General features: G+C 37.2%; 1 protein-coding gene across 1 annotated transcript in view; it reads right to left on the bottom strand.

Moving 5' to 3' along the window:
* HMCN1 (hemicentin 1) overlaps nucleotides 1-21,064 on the bottom strand; it is a 521,707-nt gene that overhangs the window by 168,218 nt on the left and 332,425 nt on the right. The window contains exons 45-49 of the mRNA XM_032606174.1: nucleotides 19,080-19,361; nucleotides 16,255-16,422; nucleotides 11,954-12,067; nucleotides 11,310-11,396; nucleotides 2,685-2,876 (exon numbers count right to left, since the gene is read on the bottom strand). Of these exons, the coding sequence (XP_032462065.1) occupies nucleotides 2,685-2,876; nucleotides 11,310-11,396; nucleotides 11,954-12,067; nucleotides 16,255-16,422; nucleotides 19,080-19,361 (843 nt within the window). The remainder of the gene's footprint in view (nucleotides 1-2,684; nucleotides 2,877-11,309; nucleotides 11,397-11,953; nucleotides 12,068-16,254; nucleotides 16,423-19,079; nucleotides 19,362-21,064) is intronic.

The following is a 21,064-nucleotide window of genomic DNA, read 5'->3' as shown; positions in this document are numbered from 1 at the left end:
TAGAAATCTGAACCTTGGGAGAAGGATCAGGGTTGCAGGTATGGATTTTTAAAAGTCTCCAGTTGATAAGAGATGATCATTAAACCTCCGGGAATTAAGTTTTTGTTACTTGATGAGAATATCTAGAGTGAAATGAACACTGAAGTAAGGACAAAATGTGAGGGGACTTAACGTTTAAGAGACAGATTAAGTAAGAGTCCATAAAGGAGGGAGAAAGGGAGCAACCAAAGGGGGTGCAAGGATAACTGGGGAAAAGCAGTGTCCAGGAGAAAGTGATACATAATATCCAAACATTAAGATAAGGACTGAACAATGTTTGTTGGATCTAACAACAGGGTAGTCTTCACCACAGCAGTGTCAAGAATGGTGTGGGCAGAAGCCCATATTTAGTGGGACAAGAAGTATAGACAGGGAGTAGTGACTGTATGAAGTGATGGAGACAGTAGAAGGCAAAGCTGAAGGTGAGGCAGATGGTGGGCATGACTGGCAGACCAAAGAAGGGGGAAAGATATAGGATCAAGGGCATAAGCAGAAGCAGTAACTGTGAACAAAAAGGATAACACCCTCTGGGAAAAGAAAGGGTAAATACACTGAATTATGGCTGGTAGACTGGAAATTGCCAGTGCACACACCTGAACAGCCTCAACTTTATATGAAGTTGGTGAAAAGAAGACTTGAATTCAGATCCCTCATCTTCAATCAATGAGGGAAAATGATAAGAAATAAGTAACTAGGAAGCGGGTAGGAGGCAGAGGAAGGAATATAGTCAGAGAGCATGACTTGAGATGCCTGGGGTAAAGAATAAGTGATATCCACTGGAGAGAGTCCCCAGGGAGCTAATGTCTCTTGGGAAGTCAGATTTCAGTTACTGAAAGGAGCCAGAAAGAGTTTTAAATCAGGTTTCCAGAGGACAGGGATAGGATGTGGACATGAGCCAGTACTGGGAGGTGAGTCAGTGGTAGGAGGAAGGAGGCATGAGGAACACAGAGCTCTGTGAGAAGCAATGGGCTACAGGAGAGGAGAAGAAATCCAGGGCAGGGCATTTGCCTTTCATTCGCTGATGGGTGTGCAGGGAAGACAGGTGTGTTAGGAGACAACTGGCTCACGAACTCTCATTCTTACTTATCCACGCATCTGTTATTCACTGCTATGTTAGGTGCTGGGGCTATATCCTTTTCAAGATAAAAAGGGTTCTGTCCTAGGGAGTTTATAGTTTTATGGAATTATTACTTATATATACTATTTATTTGACACTTATTAATACATTATCCAGTATTCTGACTTAACATTTCTGGCCTATATATCTCTTCTACTCAATTAGACTGTAAGCTGCCTGAGGACTGTGTCCTGTATGGGAGTTTCTATGTATGGGACTACATATTCCCCCAGTCTAGCCAATAACTATCAAAACATACAACAAATAAAAAATTGCAAAAATCGCATCCTCAATTATAGGTCAGTTTATTTAAGTAGAAGGAAATGTGTTTTGATATTAGTAATCAAATACAATACATTTAGGTGGTGTATTTTAAATTTCTAACGTGAGCAGAAATTAGGAATCTATTTTAATATCATTTCCAAGACATAAGTATAACTTTAATGTTGCAGAAACTGAATGTGTAGTTATTTCATCATTCCTACTCTTTATTTTTTCATGGTGTAGTTTTTATTGCTCTCAAACGGCTTGATATTCAAATGTACAAGCTAATCTGTATTAAATCAGAAGGAAACCATGTGAGATTTAAAACCTACACTTGTAGTTGCAGTCTACATTTTAATCTAGGAATCTTCACAGCTTATCACTGACAAAATAGAATTTACACATTATATATTAATTTCAAGGGGAGGGGATTTATCTGGGAAAAATAACTATTAATTAAATGGCAAAATATCTAAATTTGCAATGTCCAGGTAATTTACTGCACAGCAATACCTGTCAACATTCTTCCTTTAAGATTTTTTAGGGATTAGTGAGTTAGCAAATGACACAGATAAACACACATAAAGACAGATGAGCAGCATATAATGTTAAGAAAAAGAAAATCTACGGTAGTTGCTCACCCCAGCAGGAGCAGATGTTCTGCTCACAATACTGCTACATAAGTTGGCAACGGGAAGGAGGGGAAATGTGTTTTAAGACAGAGGAAAGCACAATCCTAAAATAAAATCATTTTAATGATGTTTTGTTTTGTTTGAACCCTTCAACCTCCCAAGGGACTGTGTTAATTCACTACCGCTCATGAGCAAGCATACAGTTTTGGTGTGCTTGTCTGTATCTCCTCTCCTTCATCATAGTTACCAACAGAGATTTCAGTATGGGCAATTACCAATAATGGCAGAGTCCCACAAAGAAATGATAAAACATCTCATGGTGATCCTCTTTCACTGTTGACCTGCTTCTTTTTGACCAGTATTTATTTTTCCTTTACTACTGCTTATTTAATATCTATCTTGTTCATAGTTGTACTTCGCACAAAACACAGTACCTGGAATATAGTAGGTATGCCAAATGCAATGAATGAATGTATGAATTAATAAAAGAAAACCAGCAAATGTACACAAGCACTGGTCCTTCTGAAATAATGAAATTCTATGGTAGAAATATTAAGTAAACAGAAAAAGAAGAGAATTTAGCCTATTGCCGTGGCTGATTCTTCAAGATTTGCAGCAATGCTTATACCTACCCAACACATTAAGACTGAAACTTCTGCTCTTGTCACCAGCTGTATTAGAAGCCAAACATGTATATCTTCCAGTGTGTGACACTTGGGCATTGGTAATCTGAAGAAAACGGCCACCAGACATAAGATGATGGGTGTCATCTTCTTTGAGGAACTGCCCATCTTTCTGCCATGTAATTTCTGGCACTGGATTCCCTATAACAAAAAGTCATTTCTGAGAGTTGGCTAATAATCACATGTCTACAGTTGGTAACTAAAAGGATGCATTTTTATTCATTTCCCTTTTAAAATATTCCACTTCTGAAACAATGCAGTAGCCATGCATTTTAAAATAAATTTGCAAACATAGCTGAATTTATAATAATAATCATGCTATGATTTTAAAAATCTATAAGTGAAAGAATTATGTTAGTCTCTGTGTTTAACTAAATTTATACCATACCTTAGGCTATTACAATTAAATATTTTCATAGTAAAATACACTTAAAAAATAATGGAGTATACATGTTTACTAAAATTATTACTTATGAATACCTTTGCACTCATATTAAATTTTTAAAGAATATTTTTATTTTTGAGGGAAAGCTGTATAAAAAGGAAAAAAAGACTTTAAACAATTCAACAAGCAGATATGTATGCCAGGATTCTAGCATAGATACATAGATAGGTAGAAAGATAGAAATATATATTAATTATTCCTTTAATATTTATAGCCTAGAGAAAAAAGATCTTTCATATTTTTCATGGGACTTTTGTTAAATATTAAGTTTTAAATTGCTCATTTTTTTTTGAAAATTTAAAACTATAAAAACACGTTCTGTTAGGAAAGAAGATTAGGATGATATCATATTAAGGCACAGCTGTATTGGCCATGGAGCTTGTTCTATGGCCCTGCCTGGGCAGGAAAGCAAATTCACAGGCCTACCCAACTGCTGAGTATAGCACACAGTCTTATCCAACTAGGAAGTATGACCAGAGAATCCAGGTAACTCAGGCCTATTCTACAGTTGCACTTGGGCAGGAAACCAAACCATCAGTCCTAACCAACTGTTCCCAGCCAATGGCACCCCCCGTCCCAACCTCACATCTAAGGCAGAGGCAGTGGCCTCACCCAAATAGAGACCCTGAGAGAAAACCCCACCTGCCCAAGGATGCTACCAGCTGACCCATCCAGAATCCCAAGTTGAGTTGAACGGTGAAGGACAATCTCTGCTCAAGCAAACCTGTAAAGTCTGGAATCAGAGACCCTTTACTCAAGTGTGCAGATACCAATACAAGGAATTAGGTAAACATGACACCTCACAGGAAACTAATAAAGCTCCAATAACTCAATAACTGACCCTAAAAAATGGAGATCTATGAACTGTGAAATCAGAATAATACTCTTAATCAAGTTTAGTAACAAAATGAAGAAAACAATGCACGAACAAAATGAGAAGTTCAACAAAGAAATAGAAATCGTAAAAACACCACAATCAAACAAATGAATACTAGAGCTAAAGAATAGAATGACTGAACTAAAGAATTCAAAAGAGAGCTTCAACTTCAGAGCTGACCAAGCAAAAGAAAGAATCAGTAAACTAGAATACAGTTCATTTGAAATTATCCAGTCAGAGGATCAAAATGAAAAAAGAATGAAAAGTGAAGAAAGCCTACAGGAGTTATGAGATACCATTACAAAAACAATATACACATTATGGAAATCCCAGGAGAGGAGAATGAGAAAGGAACAGAAAGTATATTTAAAGTGATAATGTCTGAAAACTCCCCAAACGGACATCCAGACTCATGAGGCACAAAAGATCCCAAATAGATTGAACTAAAAAAGGGCTACACTGAAACACATTATAACTAAATTTTGAATGTAGTAAGAAGAAAGCAACACATCACATACAAGGGAACCCCCCATAAGAGTATAGGCAGATTTCTCATAAGAAACTTAGAAGGCTAGGAGAGAATGGCATAAAACGTTCTAAATATTGAAAAAAAAGCCTGTCCACCAAGAATACTATAGCTGCCAAAATATGAAATGACAGATAAAGATTTTCCAAGTAATAGCTGAGGGAAACAAACAAAAACGAAAAAACACACCAGACCTGTCTTACAAGAAATTCAAAATGGCATTCTCAAGTAGAAATAAAAGGATGCTAATTATCATTGTAAAATCACATAAATGTATGTGCAAAACTCACTGGTAATGGTAAATATGTAATCAAAGTCATATTCTCTAATACTGTAATGGTGAGACATAACTCACTTTTAAAATTTAAAAAACAAACATTTAAAAAATAGCTGTATCTATAATTTGTTATTAGATACACAAAATAAAAAACATGTAAATTTTAACATTAATAACCTAAGATGTGAGAGAAAGAGAAGTAAAAGTAAAGTTTATGTATGCTATCAAAGTTAAGTTATTATTAGTCTAAAATAGGATGTTCTACATATAATATATTTTATGTAAGCCTCTGTTAACCACAAAGGAAAAGAATCTTTAATAGCTACACAAAAAGTTACGATAAAGCACTCAAAGCATATTGCTAAGAAAGTCATCAAATGACAAAAGAAGAGAAGGATAAGAAGCAAGGAAGAAAGGATCTACAAAACAATTAAAAAACCCCAATAAAATGGAGATAGTAAGTCCTTACCTATCAATAATTACTTTAGATGTAATGGATTAAATTCTCCAATCAAAAGACATAGAATAGCTAAATGAAGAAAAAAAAATCAAGATCCAACAATATGTTGCCTACAAGAGACTCACTTTAGTTTTAGAGGTACATGTGAACTGAGAGTAGAAGGATATAAAAAGATATGTCAAGAATATGGTAACCAAAAGAAAGCTGGGGCAGCTATACTTATATCAGCCTAGACTTTAAGCTAAAATTGGTCAAAAGAGGCAAGAGACAATGAAAAAGGGGTCAATCCATCAGAAAGACATAATAACTGAAAATATTTATGCACCCAATATTGGAGCACCTAAATATATAAAGCAAATACTAACAGAGATAAAAGGAGAAATAGGCAGCAATAAAATAATAGTTGGGGGGGGGGCTTCCCTAATGGTGCAGTGGTTGAGAGTCCACCTGCCGATGCAGGGGACACGGGTTCGTACCCTGGTCCAGGAAGATCCCACATGCAGTGGAGCGGCTGGGCCCATAAGCCATGGCCGCTAAGCCTGCGTGCCCGGAGCCTGTGCTCTGCAACGGGAGAGGCCACAACAGTGAGAGGCCCGCGTACCACACACACACAAAAAAATAGTTGGGGACTTTAATACCCCACTCTCAACAATGGATAGATCATCCAGTCAGAGAATCAATAACAAATCAGAGATTTGAAAATTACCATAGACCCAATATACCTAACAGACACATACAGAGCATTCTGTACAACAAAAGTAGAATACACATTCTTTTCAAGCACACATAGAACATTTTCTAGCATAGCTCATATGTTAGACCACAAAACAAATCTCAGTAAATCTAAAGTGATTGAAATCATACCAAATGTCTTTTATGACCACAATGATATGAAATGAGAAATCAATAACAGGAAGAAAGCTGGAAAATACACAAATGAATGGAAATTAAACAACATACTGTTGAACAACCAATGTATCAAAGAAGATATCAAAAGGGAAAAAAAATTTCTTGAGACAAATGAAAATGGAAACACAACACACCAAAACTTAAGGGATAGAGCATAGGCCGTTTTAAGAGGAACACTTATACTGATAAATGCATACTTCACAGAAGAAATAAGATCTCTAAAAAAAATCTAACAGTACACCTCAAGGAACTAGGAAAAAAACAGACTAAGTCCAAAATTAGCAGAAGGAAGAGAATAATAAAAATTAGAGGCTTCCCTGGTGGCACAGTGGTTGAGGGTCCGCCTGCCGATGCAGGGGACACGGGTTCGTGCCCTGGTACGGGAAGATCCCACATGCCGCAGAGCGGCTGGGCCCGTGAGCCATGGCCGCTGAGCCTGCGCGTCCGGAGCCTGTGCTCTGCAACGGGAGAGGCCACAACAGTGAGAGGCCCGTGTACCGCAAAAAAAAAAAAAAAAAAAAAAAAAAAAAAAATTAGAGCAGAAATAAATGAAACAGAGTACAAGGAAACAATAGAAAAGATTAGTAAAACTAAGAATTGGTTCTTTGAAAAGATAAAATTGACAAAACATTAGACTAAGAAAAAAAAAAAAAAAGAGAGGACCCAAATAAATAAGATTATAAATGAAAGAGGAGACATTACAACCGATACCACAGAAATACAAAGAATCATAAGAGATTACGCTCAACAACTACAGCCAACAAACTGGACAACCTAGGAGAAATGGGTAAATTCCTAGAAATATACAACCTGTCAAGACTAAATCATGAAGAAAAAGAAAATCTGAACAGACCAATTACTAGTAAGTAGATTAAACCAGAAGTCAAAACCTCCCAACAAGGAAAATCTAGGACCAGATGGTTTCAGTGATAAATTTTACCAAATGTTTAAAAAAGAATTAATATCAAGTCTTCTCAAACTCTTTCAAAAATCTGATGAGGGAACATTCCCAAACTCATTTTACAAGGCCAGCATTACCCTGACACCCAAGTTAGGTAAGGACACCACAGGAAAAGAAAACTACAGGCCAACATCCCTGATGAATATAAATACAAAATTCTCAGAAAATACTAGAAAACTGAATTCAGCATCAAATTAAAAGGATCATACACCATGATCAAATGGTATTCATCTCTGGGATACAAGGATGGTTCAAGATACACAAATCAATATAATACATTATATCAATAGAATGAAAGATAAAAATCATATGCTCATCTCAATAGATGCAGAGAAGCACCTGACCAAATTCAACATCTATTTATGATAAAAAATCTCAACAAATTGTATATAGAAGGAACATTATTCCTCAACATAATAAAGGCCATATGACAAATCTGCAGCTAACATCATACTGAGTACTGAAAGACTGAAAGTTTTTTAAGGTCAAGAACAAGATGAGGGTGCCCACTCTCAGCATTCCTATTCAACACTTTATTGGAAGTCCTAGCCAATCAGGCAAGAAAAAGAAATAAAAGGCATCAGAATTGGAAAGGAAGAAGTAAAGTTCTATTTGTAGATGACATGATTATTTATATAAAGTCCTAAAGACTCCACCCAAAAACTGTTTGCTTTAATCAACAAATTTAATAAAGTTTCAGATACAAAATCAACATTAAAAAATCACTACATTTTTATACACTAACAACAAATGATCTGAAAAAGAAATTAAAGAAACATCTCATTTACGATAGCATCAAAAACAAAAACAAAAACTTAGGAATAAATCTAACCAAGGAGGTGAAAGATCTCTACATTGAAAACTATAAAACATTGATGAAATAAATAAAAGAAGACACAAATAAACAGAAAGATATCTTGTGTTCATGGATTGAAAGAATTAATATTGTTAAAATGTCCATATTACCCAAAGCTATTTATAGGCTCAGTGCAATTTCTATGAAGATTCCAATGGCATTTTTTACAGAAATGGAAAAACAAATCTTAAAATTTGTTTGGAATCACAAAAGACACTGAATAGCCAAGGCAATCCTGAGAAAGAAGAGCTGGGAACATCATACGTCCTGACTTCAAAGTACATTACAAAGCTACAGTAATCAAAACAGTAAGGTACTGCCATAAAATAGACACATATACCAATGGAACAGAATCATAAGCACAGAAATAAAGCCATGCATATACGATCAACTAATATTAGTAAAGAGGGTCAAGAATACTCATTGGAAAAAGAGTCTCTTCAGTAAATGCCAGTGGGAAAACTGGATATTCACATGCAAAAGAAGGAAACTAGACCCGCGTCTTATACCACTCATAAAAATTAACTTGAAATGTATCAAATGTAAGACCTGAAACCATAAAACTCCTGAAAGAAAACAGAGGGACAGGGACTTCCCTGGTGATGCAGTGGTTAAGAATCCACCTGCCAATGCAGGGGACATGGGTTCAATCCCTGGTCCGGGAAGATCCTACATGCTGCGGAGCTGCTAAGCTCGGGAGCCACAACTACTGAGCCAGCATTCTAGAGCCCATGAGCCACAACTACTGAGCCTGCATGCCACAACTACTGAAGCCTGAGCACCTAGAGCCTGTGCTCTGCAACAAGAGAAGCCCCCACTCGACACAACTAGAGAAAGCCTGTGCACAGAAATGAAGACCCAATGCAACCAAAAATAAAATTAAAAAATAAAAACAAATTAAAAATAAACATTAAAAAATAAATAAAATAATAAAAAAATTTTAAAAAGCAGCTGAAATTAAAAAAGAAAACATAGGTACACAGCTCCTTGACATTGGTCTTGGCAATGATTTCTGTGATATGACACCAAAAGCATATGCAACAAAAGCAAAAACAAATGGGCCTACATCAACTAAAAAGCTCTATACAGCAAAAGAAGACATCAACAAAATTAAATGGCAACCTACAAAGTGGGAAAAAATATTTTCAAAGCACTATCTGATAAGGGGGTTAATATCCAAAATATGTAAGGAATGCATATAACTCAATAGCAAACACACACACACACACACACACACAGAGGATTCAATTAAAAAAATGGCAAAGGACCTGAATAGACATTTTTCCAAAGAAGATATTCAAATGGCTGACAGGTACAAGACAAGCTGTTCAGCACCACTAATCATCCAGGAAATGCAAACCAAAACCACAATGAGATATCACCTTACACCTGTTAGAACAGCTATTATCAAAAATACAGGAAATGACAAGTGTTGATGAGGATGTGGAAAAAAGGGAACCCTTGTGCACCTTTGGAGGGAATGTAAATTGGTATAGCCCCTATGGAAAACAGTATCAAGGTTGCTCAAAAAACTAAAAATAGAACTATCGTATGTGTAGCAATTCTACTTCTAGGCATATATCCGAAGAAAACGAAATCACTATCTCAAAGAGACATCTGCACTCCCATGTTCATTGCAGCATTATTCACAATAGCCAAGACATGGAAACAGCCTATGTGTCCATAGATAGGTAACTGGATAAAGAAAATGTGACATATATAAAATTATACATATAATTTAATATTATTATTAAATACTAAATATTACTATACAATATATAATACTAATATTATTTTCTATATATATATAATTTAATATTATCCAGCCATGAAAAAAGAAGGAAATCCTATCATTTTTGACAACACAGATAAACCTCGAGGACATTATACTAAGGGAAATAAGTCAGACAGAGAAAGACTTACTGTATGTTCTCACTTATATGTGAAATCTAATAAAACCAAACTCATAGAAACTGAGAACCCATTAGTGGTTATAGAGGTAGGAGGTTAGAGGTGGGGCAACGAGTGACGGTGGTCGGAAGGTTCCAGTTATAAGATGATAATTGTGATTACAGTTAACAATACCATATTGTATAACTGAAAGCTGCTAAGAGAGTAGATCTTAAAAGTTCTAATTACAAGAAAAAAAGTTGTGTAGCTATGTGCAGTGATGGATGTTAGCTAAACATGGTGATCATTTTGTGTGTGTGTGTATGTGTGTGTTTGTGTAATCACCTTAAACTTATGCAATATTATATGTCAATTATATATCAATGAAACTGAAAGAAAGAATAAAAAAGAAATATCTTAAAAAACCAAATGTCAACGTTAAAAAAAACAAACTGGAAGGCTCAAGATGGGATGATACAAAATTTAGGCAGCTGTTCTCTATGCAATAGTTGTTACCACATCATTGCAAGAAAAAAAGAAAACAGGTTAAGTAATAGTTTATGTGACACTTTTTATATCTGTCTTTCTTGCTTACTTAAATGTATTGCTCATGCAAGGCATGTAAACAACGAAATAAGAAATTAATTGAATCTTCCTTAAAACACTTGCTTTCTATAAAAAGTATGGACTGCTCTAGTCGTTCCATTAAAACTGCAAGGCTGTGCCTTTACTGAAAAGACAGTCTTGAACACATTCTCTTAGAGATCTGTTTATTTTTATTACATGCAACACAATGATTCACTGGTAAAGCCGGTGAAATTGGGCTTAGAATTTTCATTTTTATTTTTACTCTTCTCCATTTCCTTTGTAATATGCAAACATGCTTACAAAAGGTGACAGTTTTGATCTTGGGTAATTCCCACTATCAGTGATGCTATACTTTCACCAAAATTCCTATTTCTTTGAAATAAAATTTAAGAAAACAATAAAAAGGAAAGGAAGGTACAAACATAGGGAAGGAAAGAAAAAATAAGAGGAGGTGGGACAGGAAATCTTACCCACAAGTAGGAACAGGATTAAAAAAAAGAATCATTTATTGAGTTGAAAGAAAAGACTAATGTGTCTTTTTCTGTCTCTCTCTCTTCCTTGCTTTCCTTCCTCCCCTACTCCCTCTCTCCTTCCTTCCTTCCTTTTTTCAGTGTAGGAATTTCCTTTTTATCTCCACAGAATCTGAAAGGTTTCCTCCTATACTTCTACCATCTATATTGGGCTAGAATTCAAGGTCAAATGCTTGATTTTTCTCAACTAAGAGATAAGTGGAGGCAATGAATAACCAGTGAGTTGAGCAGAAATGCAAGAAATGAGCCCCTTACCTGTCACTTCACAAGTCAATGCAACACTCTGTTTCTCTTTTACCTTCACATCTTCAAATGTATTTTCACCCACAATGTGAGGTGGTACTAAAAAAAAAAAAGACAGAAAAAGTAACAGTTCTAACAGCAAAATGGTTATTTATAGGCATCTATTTTCATATTTTTTATTAGGCTGTACCCTTTAAAACAATCCCTCCAAATTCTCATTATTATTTGTTTACTAGAATGTTATCATATTGTTTGATCAATTCTAAGACATACTATAAAGTTATATGTCATAAATTCAATTATAATGAATTTTATTGTATGTAAATCATAAATATGTCAACAAGTCAAAGAATAACAAAATCTATTAGACACATTTCTCCCTCTATAACTCTGATAAGCACTCACATTAAACAAGTTATCAGAGTCTTAGAACATTGTTGAACAATTGTGAACTGATAAGACATGGCATTTCAGCCATTTTAATCCAACTGATTTCGTACAAACCATTCTAACATTGAATTCTTGCCAAGAGTGACAGTCCAGGGGCCAAAGAATACATAAATGTAAGTTCAAGCTGCAGATAAATTTTAACTCTGCTTCCAGAATGTATTTAAGACAATTTTATTTTGTCTAGATATTATAAGTTATATAAATACCTAATACTGAAAGCCCAAAGGTTTTTCTTTCTTCACCAGCTGCATTCCTTACTACACAAGTATACTGGCCAGCATCTTCCATTCTGGTCTGCATCAACCGCAGAGTCCTTCCTCCTGGAGAAGCAAACCACCAGATGACGCAAAAAGAAATCTGTAACTTTACAAGTTAGCCGTGTAGCGCTGAATTTTGGGAAAATTTAATCAATTCACTTCAAAGGCCTTTAAAATGCATTTATGTCAAGCTTTTAAAAAATATCACATGTTTTAAGGCTATATGAAGCAGAATAGATAATTCAGAAGAAATTTCTGATTTAATGGATAAAAAAAGTTAATAGAAACCTAGGTGACAGCAAGTAAGAAATGGAGTTTCACAGAGGTACGGTTTGAACATAATCTTGAAAGGTTAAGTATTCTTTAACACAGAGAGGAGTTAAGAGACACTGCTGTAGGTAGAGTATGAATGAGGATCTAGAGGTAGAAAGTAGATGAGAGGTGTGGCACCTAAAACAGAACAGGCGGAGAAAACAGTGAGAGATGAGACTAGTTGGAGTATGACCAGATTCTGTGGGCCTTCGAATGCTATGCTAAGGAATCTGGACTTTACTGTGTTCACTAAAGGCCATGGAAGTACATAAACAAAAAGTCATGCTCTGATTCGTGCTTCAGAAAAACAACTGTGACAGGATGTTTACGAAAAGATTCCCAGTTTGCAGTGGAACACATGAACTGGGAACGTTAGAAAGAGGACCACACCAACTACCCAGATTGGGATGACATCAATATACAAGGGATGAATGGAACCATGAAGACTGACTACCAGTTTTCAATTGAGTTTCATGGAATTCTAGAACTATTTATATCAAAGTTTACGAGGGTCACTCTGTTCATTAGCACGACTCTGATTTTGTTCCTCTTTATATTTTGAACTTCTATGTAATGAAGAAAGATTCTGGTAGACTGGGAATGAAACTGATATGCTGAAGGGTGTAATTTGGAGGAAAACTCCTATTAAGGACCAAGGAAGAGGAGCCAGCAGATGAGACTGAAACAAAGCTGGCAGAGAACAAACAGACACACTGAGAGAGTAGAGTCCTTGAGGACAAGGGGAGGGGGAAGGGTAAGCTGGGATGAAGTGAGAGAGTGGCATGGACATATATACACTTTGTGTGCTTTGTGTCCACCTAGAGGGTGGGATAGGGAGGGTGGGAGACACAAGAGGGAGGGGATATGGGGATATATATATATATATATATATATATGTATAACTGATTCACTTTGTTACACAGCAGAAACTAACACACCATTGTAAAGCAATTATACTCTAATAAAGATGTTTTAAAAAAAGTGTAAATCATTTCTTAGGTTTTGTAATAATTTTCCACTCGGTGTATTTTTGCTTAGTACCTTGAATTTGAACTAAAAACACTGAAATGGTTAAACATAAAATTTTCATGTAAATATTCACCTGGATCTGAATTTATCAGGAGTTTCCATCTGCTTTATGTTTTTATAAACACAAGCCCTCATTGAGCTTTTCCTATAAGCAACCTACTCATCCTCAAACCAATGAAAGGTGAACTTAGTAATATCTTACTTAGACAGACAAAACTGATTATCTAAACTCAGTCTTTTTCCCCAGTTGAATTTAAGTAAGCAAAGTTGAATACAGAAATGCCCTAAACATGTCAAAAAACTTATGTTAATTAGGAAAGGATTCAAAAGCACTCACTGCTACTTCAGATTAGTGAGACCATAATATGATTCCAGTTGAGAGATATTAAAAAAATACAACGTTTATGAGTCATTGCTGGCTCTGCAAACCTCAACCTCATAAATCTCATGATCTTTCCTTTCTCTTTGTTTCCTGGTCCTCTCCCTTATTGCAGTGAAAGACAAAAAAGGGTTGGACAGTAAATTATACTTAGATGGAGACATTTCTCGTACCTATTAAATTTTTATAGCAGCTATCTGTTCTTGGCAGATAACTTCATAACAGTGATAGGACCTTCAAGAAAGTACTTCTTTCAGAAAAGCCTGACTTAATGTCTCAGGAGGACTAATCTTAATGAAACAGAAATGTGCAGCCGATCAAGGAACAAGCGAGTCATACGCCATTCATCTGATTCTCAGTCATCGATTGCACAACACACATGTTCAGACTGTAAAACTGAATGACTCTTCTGGCAGCGCCACAAGGTGAAGTACATTTAATGTGTTCGCTCTGGGATCTCCAGCTGCTAGTCAAACAAAACAAAGCTATACAATAAAACCAAAACACTACTCCTGTGGATCTATAATAAGCCAGAGTACCTAATTTTATCTTGCCTTTTTCGTTTCCAGGAACCCTGATGTAGTTATTATATTTAAAAAGAGTTCCTACTTTTTCATCAATTGAGAATTTAAAAAAACACAATAATATAAGGATGACTATTAAGAGAAGAAGATAATGTGTTCAGGTTTTTGGTAACCAAACTGCAATGAAATCTTTGCCATCAGTATGCATTCCTTAAGATCAACAGAGGAAGGCAGTCCTTCAAAAATGAAAGCATTATAGGACATAGGAAAGTCTCCTAGGATAGGGAAACCCAAATCTTTTACCAGGTTGTCTATGGCAAATAATAACAAACATGTATTGGATGCTTAGGATATAAGCAGGCACTGTGTTAGCTGCTTTACACATATTAACTCATCTTTACAAAACCCCCTAAGAGGCAAATGCCACTAGTATCCTCACTTTACAAGTGAAGAACTGAAGTTAGCAAAGTTAAGAAACTTGCCTGAGGTTATAAATCTAGTATTATAGGCGATAGATATAATAATTATAGCAATGTATATTCCTCGTTAAGCCCCTATCATTTACAGACCAAGATCTTGAAGAAACAGAGGGACCTTAGGCTATTTAGACCTAATTCAAATACTAGGAAAGTATGTTTTCTGAAAAAGCCTTCAAAAGTGAGAATTTAAACTTTGAACAACTTTAGGGGCAAGAAGCTTGTTACCTCCTAAAATAGCTCATCTTGACTTTCAACAATACAAATATTTTTTAAAGTTGTTTGGATTCAGACCGAAATCTGTCCCTAGAATTTTCCCTACACTGGTATTACTTGGCACTAGACGGAACCAACATCATCTTTTCTACGCCATGGCTCTTCAAGTATTTAAATGTAATTTTCACTACGTCGTCATGAGTTACACAAGGTTTATTTTTCCAGGTTAAATAGAATTGGACGTATAGTTTACTTTGCAATCCTTTGCCATCATGGTTATCCTCCTTCGAAAATACTGTCAATAAATCCTTCTTCTAGTCTTCCTAATGAGTAAGTTAAATCCACAATACAACTGGTGTTTTACTCGTTTTATTGGTGAAAATATATTTTATTCATGTGGCACAAAACATCGCATCTGTTTTCCTGACAAACACATTATCTTGTCAATGCATACTCAATACCCAAAGCAATTCAGAGATCTTTTCATATGAAGGATTCTGAAGCTATTTCTCACCCTAATTTTCACCATTGGTTTCTGAATGTGAGTGCAGGAGTTTACTTAACTTTCATTTTGTCAGGTTTACTTCAAACGTTCCAGAGTGAGGTGTGTTTGAATTCGGATGCCTTCATTCAACACATTAGGTATTCTTCTAAATATCCAAGCTTTGTATTACCCATAAACTTGGCAAGATTATTTTCTTAGTCTGTACCCAAATTATTACTGAAAGGGGCCAAGTGCAGATTCCTGTGGGCATGCCCCAAGACACCTCTCCCGACACTTACACTGATCCATAAAGAATAAGCTAATAGATTTTCCTACATAATTAGATAAGGAATAAGAGGAATATCTTTTTTACAATAATGATAAAATCTTAGCTCACTTAAAACTATTCCATCTTGGAAATATAAATCTCACTCAGATTAGAGTTGTGAAAAAATTTAAACTCGTGGTTATCGAAATTGTTATAGAACATTATTCACTCTAGGCTCTGGCTTCAAGTATTTCTTTTCATTCTTCACTTTTCAGATTGGCGGGTACTCATTCCAACATGAATGCTCTGACATCCCCATGATTTAAGTAATAAGCGAGTGCAAAGATTTCTTTGTCAAAAGGATATAGAGATATTTAGAGATTTTCCCCATTGTCATATAGCTTCTGATGTCCTAAAATTTTTTCTTAATATGATCAGTGGGGATTATAGTAAGCAGCTAGATCATAAAGAAAAGAAGAAGACATGGAGTTATGAGAAATTAAGGAGAAACTGTGGCCACAGGAAGCTAATCAGGTTACCAGGTTACAAGAATTTCTAATACCTGAGAGAATTCTCAGAGAACTGCTAAAGTTGACAGGACACCCATCTTTAAGCCAGGTAATTGAAGGCAGGGGAATTCCTGAAGCTTCACAAGTTAGGGACACTGAGTTTTTTTCCACCACACTGATATTTTCAGGTGTCCTGTGGTTTCCTATGATGCTTGGAGGGGCTGTAAGACAAAACAAAACAAACAAGAAATGGAAAGGAGGGTGGTTAGTACGTAACAAACACCAAATTCTGAACAGCTTATTCTTAAAAATAAGGCTTCCATTTTCTAGTCAACAGTAAGCAAAATAAGCAATCACAAGATGATGATGATGATGACGACGACGACGAGGACAACACTCCTGGAAGTAAAAATGTCACTTCTTCCTCACTAATAGCAACATATGACTTAAAAAAAATTTTTTTTGTTGTTAATTTTATTTATTTATTCTTGGCTGCATTGGGTCTTAGTTGCAGCGCTCGGGCTTTTCGTTGCAGCATGCGAGCTTCTCTCAAGTTGTAGCGTGTGGGATTTCTCTCTCTAGTTGTGGTGCAAGGGCTCCAGGTTATGTGGGCTCTGTAGTTGTGGTGCGCGGGTTCCAGAGCGCGTGGGCTCTGTAGTTTGCGGCACGTGGGTTTCTCTAGTTGAGGTGCCCGGGCTCAGTAGTTGTGGCGCGTGGGCTTAGTTGCCCCATGGCATGTGGGATCTTAGTTCCCTGACCAGGGATCAAACCTGTATCTGCTGCGTTGGAAGGTGGATTCTTTACCACTGAACTACCAGGGAAGTCCCCATATGACTTTCATATTGTTATTCTAATAGTGGTGAATGATTTTCTGTGAGTCACTCATCTTTTCTGGTAATATGGATTCATGACTTTCTTATAGGCAGAATTTTCTAACAAATAATTCTAGTATTAAAAATTAAAAACAGGGCTTCCCTGGTGGCACAGTGGTGGACAGGTCTGCCTGCCGATGCAGGGGACACGGGTTCATGCCCTGGTCTGGGAGGATCCCGCATGCCGCGGAGCGGCTGGGCCCGTGAGCCATGGCTGCTGGGCCTGCGCGTCCGGAGCCTGTGCTCCGCAACGGGAGAGGCCACAGAGGTGAGAGGCCCGCGTACTGCAAAAATAAATAAATAAAAAATAAAAACAATCGAACAAATTAGAAGCTCAAAACCTCGTGAAACACACCCGCTTTCATGTTATCTATACTAACTATATTTTTGTTCCTTGGGCTAGTTGCTTCCTTGCTGGTTTTTTGCTTATTTTCACCCCAATCCAGCTCATGGAGACAAATGTGGTTTCAACTAGAACAGGAGCAGTAGAGTTGATGGGACTTAGTGACACCAGATATGAGAAAAAGAGGAGTCAAGGATGATTCCTAGGCGTTTCCCTTGCTCAATCACATTAGGGGGGTGGGATTGGCACAATCACCCATGAGAGGGTGTGGATAGAGAAGCAGGTATTGCCCATTTCAGAGCCTTGGGGCATTCTAACACTACAGTCTGGAAGAGTAGGGAGAAACAATAAGAGAGGTTGAGAGGAAGGAGTTGCCTGAGAGTTAGAGACCAACCAAGAGGGGCAGGGGTGGGGCAGTTCCAGAAGCCTAGAAAAGACATGAGTGACCAGCTCCTCGGGTCAAATATGCCTTGTGAATGCAAAAATGTGAGACACACAAAGTGGGTTGAGAAGATGGGTTTGGGCAATGAGCAGAGCAGACTCAGGATAGTCTGAGGATAGAGTGACAAGTCACATTGACCCAACAGGCCTGGACAAGTGCAAGGGCTGGGTCAGAGGAGAACCAGTGTTAAAACCCAATTAAGCCAGCACTGGAACATAGATAAAACAAGGCTACACAGAGGCCTTGAGTTCCTCTATGTCCCTCATTCGCCCCATGGAAAGTTACCCCTCCATCATGTTTTCCTTCTGCACAGAGAAGGGCCAGTGACACCCTCCACTTTCAATGGTCTTGCAGAATTGAAGTACATGGAAGATTGAGCCAACTGGAATTTGGCATAATCTGAGACCTTGATTTCTCAACATTAGTCTTGCCTAGGAAATTTTATGACAGAAATTCTTGTTAATACAACTGACCTAAATGTCCCTACCTAGAGAACTGATCAAATAAAGTATGAAACATTCAAATAATGAAATAGTAAGCACCTGTTAAAAAGAATGAAAAAACCACAATCTAACAAAACGATACATAGGACTGATTCCTTTTCAGTCTCTAGCTTTGGCTTACACATTGGCTGCAAACTACAAGATATTAATACTGGACTTTGTGCATGTTCTAACTGGATTTAAGTTACAAGACCATGTCTATTAGATTTACCATTTCTATAGATTTTAAAAATGCAATTCAAGTTGTATGCATACAAATAGGTATCCCTGAGTACATGTATGTTTGGTCCATTCCTATGGACATTTATTGCTCATTACTTAGAATTTTAAAGCTGACTTCAGTACAACTTATGCCCATCTGATGCTCAGTCAGTAAGCTCTAAGGAACCTAGACTTACACTAGCCAAGTCAGCTAATGTGGAAAACATAGAATTATGGAATGTTACTTGGGATAGCACTGGATCAAAAGTACTTGAAGAAGATAATTATCTACTTTACTATGTGCTTTCCTAAAAGAATATCCAATATATGCTTATTTCAGCAAGGTAAGATATGGAAGGTCAGGCATAGTAGGAGGAGTGATGAGACTAATCTAAAGAAGTGGTGCAAATGTAGAAAATAATCGACTATAAATAAAAGACTCAACACTTGAGGTCTATATCTCCCATCCAGGAGGCTATAGCCAGTGAATGGACCTATTGAGCCTGTTTATACTTACTGTGTACACTTAAGTCATATTTTCTGTCAGTCATTCCTGCTATATTCACAGCAACACACACATAACGGCCTGTGTCAGACACATGGACGTTCTTCAGTTGAAGGATATGACCTTCATCCGTTACTTCCATTCCCCTTCCCTTAGTTAAAGGGCGGCCATCTTTCATCCAGGTCACTGTCGGTTGAGGAATACCCTCCACCTCACACTCTAAGGAAATGCTCTTCCCTCGAGTTACGATGATTTCAGTAGGGTGGCTGCCACTGTTGGCTATAGTTGGTCGAACTGGGGAAAAAAAAGAAAAGAATAGGAAATGTTTGCCTAAAGTCTTATATAAGAATTTTCATCATGCAAAGTTAAATTCTTTTTTTTTTTTTGAAAGAAAATGCTTTATTGTTTCTTGTGGTCATACAAGCAGTACAAATTTACAGCAAAACAAAAATCACAAAATTCAGAAAAGTATAAAGCTCACTCACCATGCTATAATCGAATATACCCACTGAAAACATTTAGGTCTTCATGAAACCAACCATTACAAAATGAAATTTAAGAAAACCTACTAAGCACAATAACATAAAAACAAATATCTAGGAATAATATGACAAAACATACTGAATTCATTTTTTTTTTTTTATCTCTTTTTTTTTTTTTTTTTTTTTTTTTTTTGGCACACAGGCCTCTCACTGTTGTGGCCTCTCCCATTGTGGAGCACAGGCTCCGACGCGCAGGCTCTGCGGCCATGGCTCACAGGCCCAGCCGCTCCGCGGCATGTGGGATCTTCCCGGACTGGGACACGAACCCGTGTCCCTTGCATTGGCAGGCGGACTCTCAACCACTGTGCCACCAGGGAAGCCCCTAAATTCATTTTTGATGTCAAAAAATTAGCTACTAAAGAAAAGACCCAGGACTAATAGACATGGCATTGCTGTACTGAGACTCAGGTAGAATTCTCCCATGTACCTAAATGGGTTCATAACTAAAATAAAGCTATCAATATGGTAAGGAAAGAATACTGCATTAGCTACTTTCCCTGCTTTTGAGAAGTTATACAACTATTTGAATTATCATTTGTAGCTCTAACCCAGGGGAGTCTTCTAGTACTAATTTTAAAGTAGATATGATAGCCTAGCTCATGACCTAATGTCTGTTACCAATTCCTTTCTTCCCTTCAGTAGAGGAGTTGGAAAAGCTGAGACTTTCTCAGCCTTCTTTGGAAATTGAGGTGACCCCAGGAATCACTGTAGAACTAAAAAGTCTAAATGGAAGTCTGCTGGCAGGGGTGAGGTGAGGGGGTGGGTTTGGGAAATTTTTTGCTCTCCTGCCAAAAGAGAAAGATAGCATTCCTTTCCCTTCCCACACTGCCTTCAATGTGGACTTGATACTACAAATGCAGCAACCATTTTCCGATAACAAAGGAAGGACCAGGAGGATCCTAGATCTCCTGTCCTGGTAAGAGTAAGGTGCTGACCAACTCCAGTGACTGCCAGCCTCAGGCTTCTCATTATGTGAGAAAATAAACCTCTATTTGTTTAAGCCACTGATGGCCAGTGATTCTGTAACTTTATAGCTAAATTCACCTAGTGGATACTGATTCCAAGAAAGAAGATTAAACCAACTCAAATACACATGTGTGTGGGAAAGAAAATGGACCAGTGTTAGTAATCCTGTGTTCCAGGGCCAATCCTGTCACATACAAGCCATGTGACCTCAGCTGGTCACGGAAACTTCTCTGGGCTTAAGTTTCCACATACTTTTTTTTTTTTTTTTTTTTTTTTTTTTGCGGTACACGGGCCTCTCACTGTTGTGGCCTCTCCCGTTGTGGAGCACAGGCTCCGGATGCGCAGGCTCAGCGGCCATGGCTCACAGGCCCAGCTGCTCCGCGGCATGTGGGATCTTCCCAGACCGGGGCATGAACCCGTGTCCCCTGCATCGGCAGGCGGACTCTCAACCACTGCGCCACCAGGGAAGCCCTCCACATACATTTTGGA

This window comes from Phocoena sinus, chromosome 1, assembly GCF_008692025.1.
Source record: "Phocoena sinus isolate mPhoSin1 chromosome 1, mPhoSin1.pri, whole genome shotgun sequence".
NCBI classification, from domain to species: domain Eukaryota; kingdom Metazoa; phylum Chordata; class Mammalia; order Artiodactyla; family Phocoenidae; genus Phocoena; species Phocoena sinus.
Note: the sequence above shows the minus strand (reverse complement) of the source record. Positions and strands in the feature narration are given on the sequence as shown.